The following is a 12,263-nucleotide window of genomic DNA, read 5'->3' as shown; positions in this document are numbered from 1 at the left end:
TGTGTGTGTGTGTGTGTGTGTGTGTGGCGGAGGGGGGGTATTTAATTTATTATGGTTTACATTCAAATTTTTCATGCAGTAACGTAGGTAAGAAATTTAAAAAAGGTATTTTTTATTCTAGAAAACTTATTCCTGCCGTTTTTACAACACCCAATGCAAAAAGGCGTAATGTTTTTGCAAGTGACTGTGTGTGTGTTTAGAGTGTTAGAAAAATATCTCACAAACCAGCTTATAGATTTTAACCAAACTCTAAAACGAATTACTGGATGCATTTCTWCTGATGTTTCATTTTTTTGGAGTCAACTTTGTTAGTGATGGCAGCCACAGCTTATCAAAATCAGCTACTGTAAACCCAAAATGACTATAACACAGTAAGTTTTACAAATATCAAACTACACTTTGGCGTGATAGTAGCTGAGTCATCCTCAACTCATACTTTAAGTGCTAACACATCTCATGAGTTCACACATTATTGCATGGCAAAAGCACATCATTTATAATGTAACTGCTGAATATCCATAAYATATCTTTGTAAAATGATCTTAGTTTAAATGTTCAACATGAACGGGTGATTAAAATTCTTTAAAGGAATGCTACAGCATTAGTTCATTCAATTGTCTTTGTGAAATTGGTTGAGAGAACTGTGAACTCAGTTAACACTAACAAATATAGCAATACATATTTTAGCAAGAATTATACAGCTTTGAACAACCTTATTTCTGACTGGGCTGACTAGCTAATGACTAGTTGGAGCGGGGCCAAAGTTGACTGTTTCTGTCTTAAAACATCTCCAAAATCACATTGTGGTTCATGCAAATGGTATTTTATAAACCTATAAACTCCAATTTCACTCAGACTGGCTATTAACTCTAGTCAGAATTGGTTTATCTTCTCCAAACTGAGCTTGTTCAAAGAGCTACCTACAACAGGTAAAATATTCATCACTCATAATCTTTCCATAGAACCCCAATTAAAAAAAAATTGAACTATAGCTTGAAGAAATAACAAAATAATTTAGCTTTTTTTGTTTCATATGTCATATTTCAAACCTGGAACCATCTTAAACAGGGGTGGAGCCAGAGGGATTGCTGGTGCCTGATTGGTCACCCCAGTTGCCACCCCCAAATTACTGACAAGTAAAGGTTGGAATCACATGTGGCAATAAAAAAATAGATTAGAGCAAAAACAGTAAATATCTGTCAAGCAGCTGTCTTATCTGGTGTAAAGAACCATCAGTGTGTGGGGAAAAACACACTTTTCTAAACCACAGAATTAATACAGAGCAACAATTCCACCACACCAAATTTCAGCTCAGTATGTATAAAACTAGCTGAATTGTAGCCATTTGACTTTGCTTTGGTGGCCATCTTGAATTTTTTTTATTTGAATTTAGAACCTGTTGGGCATACCTCTCGGCTAACATCACACTAAATTTCCACTTAAAATTTTCAAATGTATAGTATTTGATGATCATCTTGAATTTCTAATTTGCCATCAAAGTCTTTCAGGGCTTGCTCTCAGCATACACCAACTTTAAACTCAGTAGTAGTAAAAATGTCTGAGTGATAGCCAATCAAATTAACTGTGGTGGCCATCTTGAATTTTTGATTTGCAYTCAGATTTTGTTGAATATTGCTGGCTACTATTATGACAACTTTTAGCTTTATGTGTCTAAAACTGGATGAAATATATCTCTTACTTTAATTTGCATTAGCCCTTAGCTTAAAATAGAGATGTCTAAATGTCATGGAGATTGCTCTTGGCTCCCACCATATTTTTTTAAATGGCTAAGATGTAACTATTTGAAATAAGGTTTGGTGGCCATGTTGGATTTTGCATTAGTATTCAGATTTTGTTAAAGACTAATTTTGTTTMCTATAATATAAATTTTCAGCTTTGTATTTAAAGGATAAATTTTAGCCTTTTGAAAAATTAGCATTACCAGTTAGCTTAAATTGGACTAGAAATCATTCTTGACTACGCCAAAACAAATCTGAGTTCAATGAGTCTTAAAAAGACTTAATTTTAGCAATTTTAAATTTAGCTGCCAGCTTTGATTAGCATTTAAAATTTGGTAAAGATTGTTTTAGCTACTACTAATTTTCAGTTTTGTTTATCTGAAAAATGTTGAATTTTACTGTAGCTTTTTGTAAAATTAGCATTTGCAGCTGGTTTGAAATTGTGACTAGTATTTAGCATGTTTTTTTTTTCATTCTTAGCTTCTATCACAAAATTTCAGCTCACTATGTCAAAACAACTGAAGTAGAGACATCTGAAGTTGGCTGCGGCAGCCATTTTGAATGGTCAAATCCAGGGTAGTTTTCTTTATTTAACTGTAAGTTCCCCTAGGGATCAATTCATTCATTCATTCATTCATTCATTCATTCATTCATTCATTCATTCATTCATTCATTCATTCATTCATTCATATGTGCCCCCCCTCCCCCAATACCACTTTGGCTGCGCCACCCCTTGCAAAAAACTCTAGCTCCGCCCCTGGTCTTAAAGCGAGACATACTGGTAAATGTAATGTTTTGTTGGATTATTACAAATGACCGTTTCCTGCTCTTTATTCAGAGAATTTGCTGCAAAATATACTTGAAGCCTGAAATAAAAACAACACAACTTAATGGATGATAAATAATTATGCATATCATACTTTATAGTTTGTGGTATTATGAAATTAATCAACATATAATTAACTGTTGATGGGTTTTGATGTTTAAAAAAGCCCAAACTTTTATAACAAAGAAATAACATTTTTGTGATTCCCTTTGATCAAATCTTTACATTAAAGTTAATGCAAGTATTTTGTAAAAGTGTAGAAAATTATTTATAAGAGTAGTTCACTTTAAAGTGAGCATATGGTTGGAGCAAATTAAAAAAAAATCATTAAATTGTAGATTGTAGGTTCTCCTCTCTTTACAGGTATTGAAAAGTCATTGAAACAGGTCATAAAGAATCTCAAAGTTAAAAAACAAAATCTGCCCTTTTTTCACATTGATGGTTGTTGTCKTTAAATTAATAATTGGTCGCTGGATGCCAACTACGTGTTTTTATTTACCCGGTAGACAACAGTGATGTCCAAAGAAAAGCTGTTTTTGGGTGGAAGAATCTATCAATTTAAATGTGTTGACACATTTTATGCTCAGGTTTATTGAGTACACTAAAACATGTTGGGTTCAAACCGTAAACTTAYGGTACTGGTCGGACAAAAGTTTCACAAAAGCCGCTCGTGTTTCAAATGCTGATCTCTGTTATTTTGGCYGTCCGTCGCTCGATCCCTGACATTTGTTCTCAACTATTTAACACATTCTTGTTTTCAGGATTAACAGCAGACTGACTCTTATATTTCCACTCTTCTCTGTTGTCTGATTTCACCACATTCGTTCACCTACACAGACTACCTAATGTAGGTCAGTCATGTGACTCAAGCTCCCATGCAGATTCAGCTGGGTGGTAAGCCAGACACCTTCATTTACTTCAAATTTTATTCCGTTTTTAGCTGCTCCTTCTAATTCTTTGTGTTATCAGAAAGATTTGCCATATATTTCTTTTGTTTTCATATCATGGTTACAAATTCCAATATTCGCTCCTGTGTTTGTTAAAGCTCCAAAGAGCTGCTGCAGAGGGTCCAAAGGGCCCCATGTGGCCCCAGAGACATGGGTTGCAGAGCCCTGGTTGATATGATGAACAAAGGTTGTCCCATAAACTCAGTTATATTTCTGGGGAAACTTGGGTGTACATTCTAAAAGTGGCATATAAATAAGTCTTTGGCAGTATTTTGGCTGGGCGGAGTTCATATGACACAGTATGGCTCCATGGGGGTCTGAGTGCCCAGGCAGCAGGAGAAACAGGCCCTGAGTCTGACCCGTAGCTCCTTGTTGAACAGGAAGCTGATGATGGGGTTGGCCCCTGCCTGGGCGAAGCTCAGCCACACGGCGGCGGTCAGGTGGAGCTGGGGGACGGGGGCCCCGCGCACAAATATCCGCAGGTAGCACGCGCTGATGTACGGAGCCCACAGGACGAGAAAGGTCAGTGTGATCATGTAGAACATCTTCCCGATGCGTTTCTCAGTCTTGAACTCATCCAGAACCAGCAGCCTCCTGTTGCCGGGGTGAGAAGCCTGCCGGATGCCCACCAGCGTGGGTGGGGTGGGCCCGCGGCCGAAGCCGGCAATCCAGTTGGCTGCGGCCTGCCCGGTGGCGCCAGGCCCGTGGAAGGTCCAGTTCTGGCTGATGGCCGGAACCAGCTGGGCRGGCTTCATCTTGCGGTGGTCGTAGACGAAGCAGAGCATCTTGATGTAGACCACGTGGGTGGTCCCCACGATGACCACCAGCATCAGCATGAAGCCCAGCGTGTCGTTGGCCTTCACGTAGCGGTGCTCGAACGTGCACTGCTCCTCCTCGCGCACGAACGTGTACGTGCCCACGTCGAAGACCGGCGGGGAGGCCATGGCCACGGACAGCGTCCACACCATGCAGATCACCGCCACGCACGTGCACAGGTTCATGCGCTTGGAGTAGAAGCGGTGGTGGGCGATGGCCATGTAGCGCGTGACGCTGACGCAGAAGAGCAGGAAGGCCACGTGGAAGCAGAAGAGCACCGACAGGAAGGCGACGATCTTGCAGCTGAGCGCCCCGTAGGGCCACGCGGAGCCGCCGCCGACCGACGCCATCACGAAGGGGAAGCAGACGGCCGCGCGCAGCACGTCGGCCGCGCACAGGTCCAGCAGGAAGAAGTAGGGAGCCCGGCGCAGGGAGCTGTCCCTCAGCAGCAGCAGCGACAGGGACGCGTTCCCCAGCAGGCTCGTGGCCATGATCAGACCCAGGGAGGCCAGCTTGACCGCAGAGGCCGCGGACGCTGCGTGGTTCTGGAAGGACGAGCTGCTCTCCCCGAACTCACTTGTGTTTGCCATCAGCAGAGCGCGTGCCCCTCTCCCCGCATCAAATCCTCCCCCCTACCTTCCTTCAACACAACCAGGCCCGGAAAGGCTAAAAACATCCGCCTCAAATCCAGAAACAATCCTTTTTCTTCTTCTTCTTCCTCTTCTTATCCCTCATTTCTCATGGTTTAAAGCTCCATGATCCTCCGAGCAGCAGCTTCAGCACCAACCCGCTCACAAAGCGCATCTCTCCCCACACCACCCTGGCAGCGGCAAGGGTCTCTCTCTCTCTCTCTCTCTCTCTCTCTCTCTCTCTCTCTTTCAGTTTCCTCTCAGAGAAGAAAAATAAAATAAAGCAAAAGTAAAACAGCGAGTGAGGCACTCAACAGAACCGGGCCGGCCGGAGCGAACCGGAGCGCGGTTGTGTGTGCGCGTGAAGCGGAGCTCCCCTCGGGTGGGTTCTGTCACACCAGCACCGTCTTTTTACCGATGCGACGCACGTCCGCTCGGATCCGGGGAGGCAGGCCTGGGATCAGCAGGAGGCTGAGATGTTGGCAGGCAGATCAGCAGCTCTGCGCTGATAGGCAGATTAAATCAACCACTCGCTTTGCTTTTTAACCATCTCAAACTGTCTGAAGATGATTTTCCACGAACAAAATGAACAGCACATATTTATGTTAGCAATGCATTTTTTATCTCTGACAAATAAAAACAAAAACATCTGTGATTATTCTGGATCTTTGCAACGCATGGTTGAAATGAACCCAATGGATTATTATTATTATTATTATTATTATTATTATTATTATTATTATTATTATTATTATTATTATTATTATTATTATTATTATTATTATTATTATTCAAAGTTGCAAAAAATGACTACTGTAATGAATGTAACAAAAGTACCCGCAGGCTGAATTTGCTGGCGCTCCAACGTCTCATTAAAGCAATATTTCAACATAGCTGCACGCCTTGAGCATGTGTTAGAATAAACAAAGAAAATATGAACAATTGTTTGTTAATTTTTACYCGCTATAGCAGACGGGTGGGCCAGATCAGGCTGACACTGCCATGACAAGTAGTTTGACAGGTCATGCAGTGATAGACCTGTTTTTAAGATGCCACAGCTGGTCCAATTGTGGTGTGGTTTATGTGGTGCTGGCCTATGCATGGGCCACTTCTGGCAGACCACATCTGGGCCACCAAAGGGCCGTCATGTTTTGTGGTATCTGGGCTGATTGCTACATGGTGTGGGCCAGAACTGGACCAGAAAAACTGAGCTATGTGGGTGTGCAATAATAGTATTGGTACCCTAAAACAAGGCACTATAGTCATGTGTCAAACTAGTGTTTGGTTTAATTTGTATCACAGCTTTCAAGCCTTTTGTCAGACAGAAAACAAAAAGCCACAGGGTATTTTGGAATTGCTTTGTGTACACTGAACCATACCATCACCAATCAGCTTCATGTCTGAACTTAGCTGACAAGATTTTTAAAAAGTTGACCGGGGACAGTTGCAACACTTTTTGCATTTGACTCTGTTACTCAGAGATGGTTTGATTTAGACAAACCAAATTTTAATACAGTAAACTTACATCTGTCTGTTCATAGTCAAAATCATTTATAGATTATTAGAGCATGTACATTCTTCACAATTTGCATTTGAAAGTGAAAAGTCAGATGTTGCAACTGACCCCAGGACCGGGGACAGTTGCAACATGGTTTGGGGGTGATTGCAACATTTTATTAATACAAGATATTTCACTGTAAATAAAAGTTTATTATTTTTATGTTTATATTATTTCAAAATTAATGAAAACTGTAAGTTATAATGATATTACTGTGTTATTTATTTATTCTTTTTGATCAAATGACRAATATAGATTTGCCTTGATGAGTAGACCTTTTATACAGATGTCAAAGACTAACTGATTTAAAATACAGTTGACTTTTTGAGACAAGAATAATAGAACAATTTGTGAGGCAATTAACTTTTGTTTTGCCTATTGTCACTGTACGCCTACATTATGCAACATTTACATAGAAAGAAACTGGGATTTTAAAACCATTGTTGAAAACAACAACTGCAGAAAATACATCTTAAACACTTTTGTGTTTTAAACTATAAAACTGCCATGAATACCAATACCCTTTTAAGTGTAAACTTAATTTCAACATCTTAATGTCATCTTTTAATGATCTGTTTTTATATGGATTTATTGTATGGGGACAGTTCCTTCCTGTCAGCCATGATAAAACCTCATGTGTTAGCTAAATAAGCTGATCTGGATACATGTTAACCATATTAGTTAAAAGTCAACATGTCACTTATTTAAACCATATAAGTTTGAGCTGGATCACAAAAACAGTGACAACAGTACAACAAAAATAAAGCTGGGCAAAAAAAAAACTTTGGTACCTCAAAAACAGGTTTTTTTTTCAAATAAATCCTGGAGCAGTTTTTGAATCTGTTTACTTTTTATTTACAAGGTTGAGCATCCAACTGAGCATGTACAGTGTGAGTGTCATCACTCTAGCTTGTTTCTGTTTAGAGAAAATTGACGTGTTGCAACTGTCCCTTGTTGCTACCCGGTCTCCCCTACAAGGATCTTGTAACAACCGCCCAGTACAAGGATGCAAGAGGAACTGCAACCCCACTGATCAGACAAATATGGAGAAGAGGAGTCGAGGAAACCATCTAGCTCTGTCACTTTTTTGATCTCACCATTTGTCGTTTCAATCCTAAAATTTGGGAGTGGTAGAGTAGAGGTTAAAGAATGTGGGCCTGCTCATCTCTCCAGACCAACCACAAAAATGTGTCCTACTCTGAACCCTTGAGCCAGGCAACAGGAAATAGTTCCTGACACGTTCCTGGTGAAAACTCAGGAAAGTGTGAACAGCACCGCCTGCTGATTTCTGGTGGAAAACCAGGATGAAATAGAAGCTCAATAATCAAAGTTGGCTCTCAGCTGGACGTGTGCACTTTGAACTAAAGCTGCCGTCATGTGACAAGGTTTCCCCTGCTGCTACTGCAGTGATTCACACTCACCTCAAATACACAGGTTTGGATTTCTATCCTTATTAGCAAATATGCGTGTGTGCGCACACACACACACACACACATTTGCACAGCTATCCATTTGGGGATATTCCATTGACTTCCGTTACATTCCTACAGCCTAACCCTGACCACAAACCCTAAGGCTAACCTCACAGGTACCTACCTGACCCCAAAACTAAACTAAACTCAATTCACACCTTGGTCCTAAACCCAACCCCCCAACCCACCAATGACATTTAAACCAAACGGGGACTCGACTTTTGTCCCCAAATTCACCAGTTGTCCCCAAAGGTAGGCATTTTGTCTTAAAATTGTCCCCAAATGGCACCCCCCCCCCCCCCACACACACAGTAATCAGTTTTAGTGGGATAATTAACACTTATAGACTCTTATAGAGTTTCTGAGTGTTAAAAGCTGATATTCAGAGTTTGTAAATCTGTTAAGGAGGGGGGTAATTATTGTAATTAAGTCATTAAGTATAAAAATTAAGTACTTTACACCAGAATAATTACTACTAGATTGAAACTGGGTCACTGCAGCAGGAGGTTCAAGAGCGTATAAAGCAGAAACTTTATGGTACAGCTTATCCAAGAACAGAAAATAAAAAGATTTTGAAAAAAAGAGATTGACAAAATGATGTGAAAATAAAGTACAGTGTGTCATATAGCTTTAGTTCATTTAATGTGAAAACATACCAGATTTTTGAGCTTGACACCCAAAAGCTTCAAACTGAAGATTGTGTATTGAGAAGATGACTCACTCTAAAAAAAATCTGTGTCAACTAACTGTTGTTTTACAGCACAGCAAATGATGCACAAGAAAGAGGTGCAGAAAAGCAAACCTGATGCAAGAATTCTATAAAATCTTATTTTGCTTTGACAAGGACAATAAGCTTCAGGGGGCTGATATTCAACATAATTACCTCAAGTAGACATGCATGGGATTCAACTCAGACCTAAATTTCAACTTTACTCAGTATGATGAGTTATATAGTTTGAATCTGCCTGGTTATCACATTTTCACACATCATAAAGGACACGTTTACCAAAAATATTATAGAAATGTTAGGAACATTATAAACACATCATAAATACTTACAGACATGTTAGTGCCCTAATTAGGGTCAAAATGCTTTATTAGCACTTTAATTAAGAAGATTTGAAATTAGCAAATGATGATTAGTTGAAAACATAAAAATAGGCAAAAAGTAAAATGTGTTTGAAATAAAATGTTTCTACCAGGTGAGATTAGCTCCATCTAGTGGAATAAATATGAACTGCTAACACTAGATTTGATTGAAAAAGTGGGTTTTTTATACAAATAATTATCTTTTATCTGCTGTTGCTCGTTTTTATACAGTTATTTGTATTGTAGGTATAATTTAGTGATAACTTTGGATAAATTCAGCTTGTGTACCTGTAACAAAGTATCGACCAAAAATTGAGCAGAGTGAGCTCTCTTTTTTTCCTCCCATCTTTGTGGCGAAGCAGTGGTGAGAGTGGGGACGTTTCTGCTCGGTGATGACGCAGAGACGTCAGCAGTGGGTGGGCGGAAAAGCGGTAGTGTGTTTCGGTAGCTGAGGATAAAGCCCGAACCGGGTGTTTTTATTTCGAGGATTCACTCAGAGGGAAGACTGAAGGGACTTTAGCGCGTCCCCTGCTGAAAATGGCGGTCCCCGCGGGTCAGACGGACGTCCAGATGGACAGAGGCGCCCCGAGCGACCAGACGGTCCCCCCCGAGAACAACATTGACATCGACGAGAGAGAGTTGGAAAACATCACAAAGAAACAGCGAGAAGGCGACACGGCGACGCTGCCTTTGCACTCACCTTGGACGTTTTGGCTGGACAGGTAGCATTTTTAGCTTTCTTCCGTGTTGCCTGTGAGTTTGGAGCCCCGGGAAGGAGCAGGGTAGTGGGGTCGACGCAGGAAAAAAAAAAAAAAACACCAGTCAAGGCCACAGCGTTACCAAAGGCCTGCAGGAGCAAAAATACTCAGGGAGGGAAATGTTTGCATGTTAGGGGTTACTTGGACCCTTTCTCTCTGTACAAATTAACAGCTTTAGACATCTTATGCCAGTGCAGGTCGTCAGAAATGGGTTGGTGTTAATAAGTCCTACATTCTGAGGGGCAAGTGAACCTCTCACTGTTATTTAACCAGCCAGCTGCAGGAAGTTTTGTTTCACAAGAAGGTGAGTTTGGCTTGAAAAGGACTATGCTGTTTGATTTTATGAAAAGTAAACAGATATTATTCTCGTAATGGCCAACAAATTTAAACCCAATTCATATAAATGTTTGTCGGACAGCTGTGTAATGCCATGAGAGTCCTTTCTTTGTGCAAAGTGACTCTTTAGCTGTGATTAAAACATAACCCTGTTTATTTTTGTCTCCTATCTTATATACATGGGTGGTTGGTTGGTTGTTATCAAGGCTTTATGTATAGCATATTGTGCTTCAGGTCTAGGGCTGCCACAAACGATCATTTTTATAATCGATTAATCACCGATTATTTATTCGATTAGTCGACTAATCGGATCATACGTTAATTGAATATAAAACAGAGCTTATCACGTCAGAATTCAGCTGCTATTATATAACMATGGTTAGATTTTARCTATATGCTAACTAAAAATAATTGCTGTGGAAGGCAAGTTCTGCTCTGCAGATATTGCACAGGTTTCTCTTTCATTTTCGTAAAATGATCCCACACTTTTCAGGTCTGTTGTCAGGTAGCCATGATACCAGAGCCTGTCTGTATAATGTCTTGTGACCTCCATGGCCTACACYRGTTACCAYTACTGTGCATGTGTGTCAAGGACAGAAAGGCAGATGTGGCAGTGGAAGGTGTCAAAGCAGTTTGGAGAGAAAAACAAAGKAAAGAACAACAACAACAAAAAAAGAAAACGATTAATCGATTATTAAATTAGTCATCATTATTTTAATAATCGATTAGTCATCGATTAATCGATTAATCGTRGCAGCCCTATTCAGGTCAAAGGTCTTCAAATTTCAACAAACCTGACTCTTCTACATCCTTATGATTTTTTTGTAAAGCAAACAACCTTAATTGAAAAAGCTTCACAATAACCCGAATGACACAAAAGTCATGTGTCTATGTTTAAAAAAAATACTATTTCAGTATTTTAGTGTCTCATGTAGGTCAATCACGTGACTTTAGCTTTTTTTTTATTAGCAGATTTTGCTGAGTGCTGTGTTTACATTGACTGTGTACCTGCATTTCAGAAATGCATATGACATCAATATATCTGTATCTATCTCTAAACTACTGGACTAAACTCATTCAACCCATTGATATCGTCATTTGTTAGAATTCATGATAACCTTTTTGTCATTTATTTTGCATTTTACAGTATCTTAATTGTCCCAAACTTCTAGGTATCATCCATCACAAACATATTTGTATGATTTAAACATATTTTTAGAGACTGAACTGAACTTTCAACTGTTATTTGGTTTATTTTTTCAGTTGTTAAAATATTATTAATCTGTTATTTTTTTATTATTGTTTAGTAAACTTTTGTTCACCCCAAAGGTTTATTTTGTTAGTGCAGATATTGTTATGAGCATTTTTATTTCAAGATTTAATGAAAAGTATTTGCTGACTAGTCCTGTCACAATAAACAACAAATCAATTAATCGTCTGATAAGTTAAAATGAGGAAGATAAATTAAAATGAAGAAAGTAATTTTAATTTGCCTTCTTGTTTGCCATTTGGGGAGGGGGTCCTGAAGAAGGGCGGGCCGCCGGGTGCGGTCCTGGGCTGTGGGTGGGCTCGGGGCTTGGACGGTCGCCGGGGGTGGGGCTGGCTCTCCGTCCTCCCTGGTGCTGCTTGGTCTCCTGAGGTGTGGCTCTTGGTTTCGGTGGGTGGCCCGCTGGCCCGTGGCTGCTGGGTTCTGGTGGGTGGAYGGCTGGGGGAGTGCACTTGGTCGCTGGCGGTGTGGTGGGGTGGTCATGGGTGTGGCTTCTCTGCGGCGGGGGACTGGCCAGGCGTCCTGGGCCTTGGCTATCTGCTCCTCTCCACCTCAGAATGATTGGGTCTACCTCCTGGGTTCGGGTGTGTGCGGCCTCCATTAGGGGGTGGGTGCATGTCCTGGACCTGGGGGGTTTAGAGTGTGTATCGGGGGTATGAGTGGAATGTGGCATCCTTGTATAGTTTTTAGCCACATTCATATTAGGTTTGAGATAGGCTTATATTTCTTTATATAATAGAAGAAAAAGAAGGAGAAAGAAAAAAGTGAAATGTAATGAGAAAGAGTGAAAAAGAGATTAGAAGACACGCAAAATACACATTGAGAA

General features: G+C 40.4%; 2 protein-coding genes across 2 annotated transcripts in view; one reads left to right on the top strand and one right to left on the bottom strand.

Annotated features, from left to right (window-relative positions):
• Nucleotides 1-2,626: 2,626 nt before the first annotated feature.
• On the bottom strand, nt 2,627-5,570 carry gpr27 (G protein-coupled receptor 27). Its single transcript, XM_014009474.1, has one exon. The coding sequence runs from the start codon at nt 4,916-4,918 to the stop codon at nt 3,800-3,802; it is 1,119 nt and encodes a 372-aa protein (XP_013864928.1). The 5' UTR covers nt 4,919-5,570; the 3' UTR covers nt 2,627-3,799.
• A 3,878-nt stretch (nt 5,571-9,448) lies between these two features.
• Nucleotides 9,449-12,263, top strand: part of LOC106518259 (eukaryotic translation initiation factor 4E type 3) — a 16,025-nt gene continuing 13,210 nt past the window's right edge. The window contains exon 1 of the mRNA XM_014009473.1: nt 9,449-9,798. Coding sequence (XP_013864927.1) covers nt 9,614-9,798 — 185 coding nt within the window. The 5' untranslated portion in view covers nt 9,449-9,613. The remainder of the gene's footprint in view (nt 9,799-12,263) is intronic.

This window comes from Austrofundulus limnaeus, unplaced genomic scaffold (genome assembly GCF_001266775.1).
Source record: "Austrofundulus limnaeus strain Quisiro unplaced genomic scaffold, Austrofundulus_limnaeus-1.0 Scaffold58, whole genome shotgun sequence".
Classification (NCBI taxonomy): domain Eukaryota; kingdom Metazoa; phylum Chordata; class Actinopteri; order Cyprinodontiformes; family Rivulidae; genus Austrofundulus; species Austrofundulus limnaeus.
This window is presented reverse-complemented; position numbering and strand designations above follow the sequence as displayed.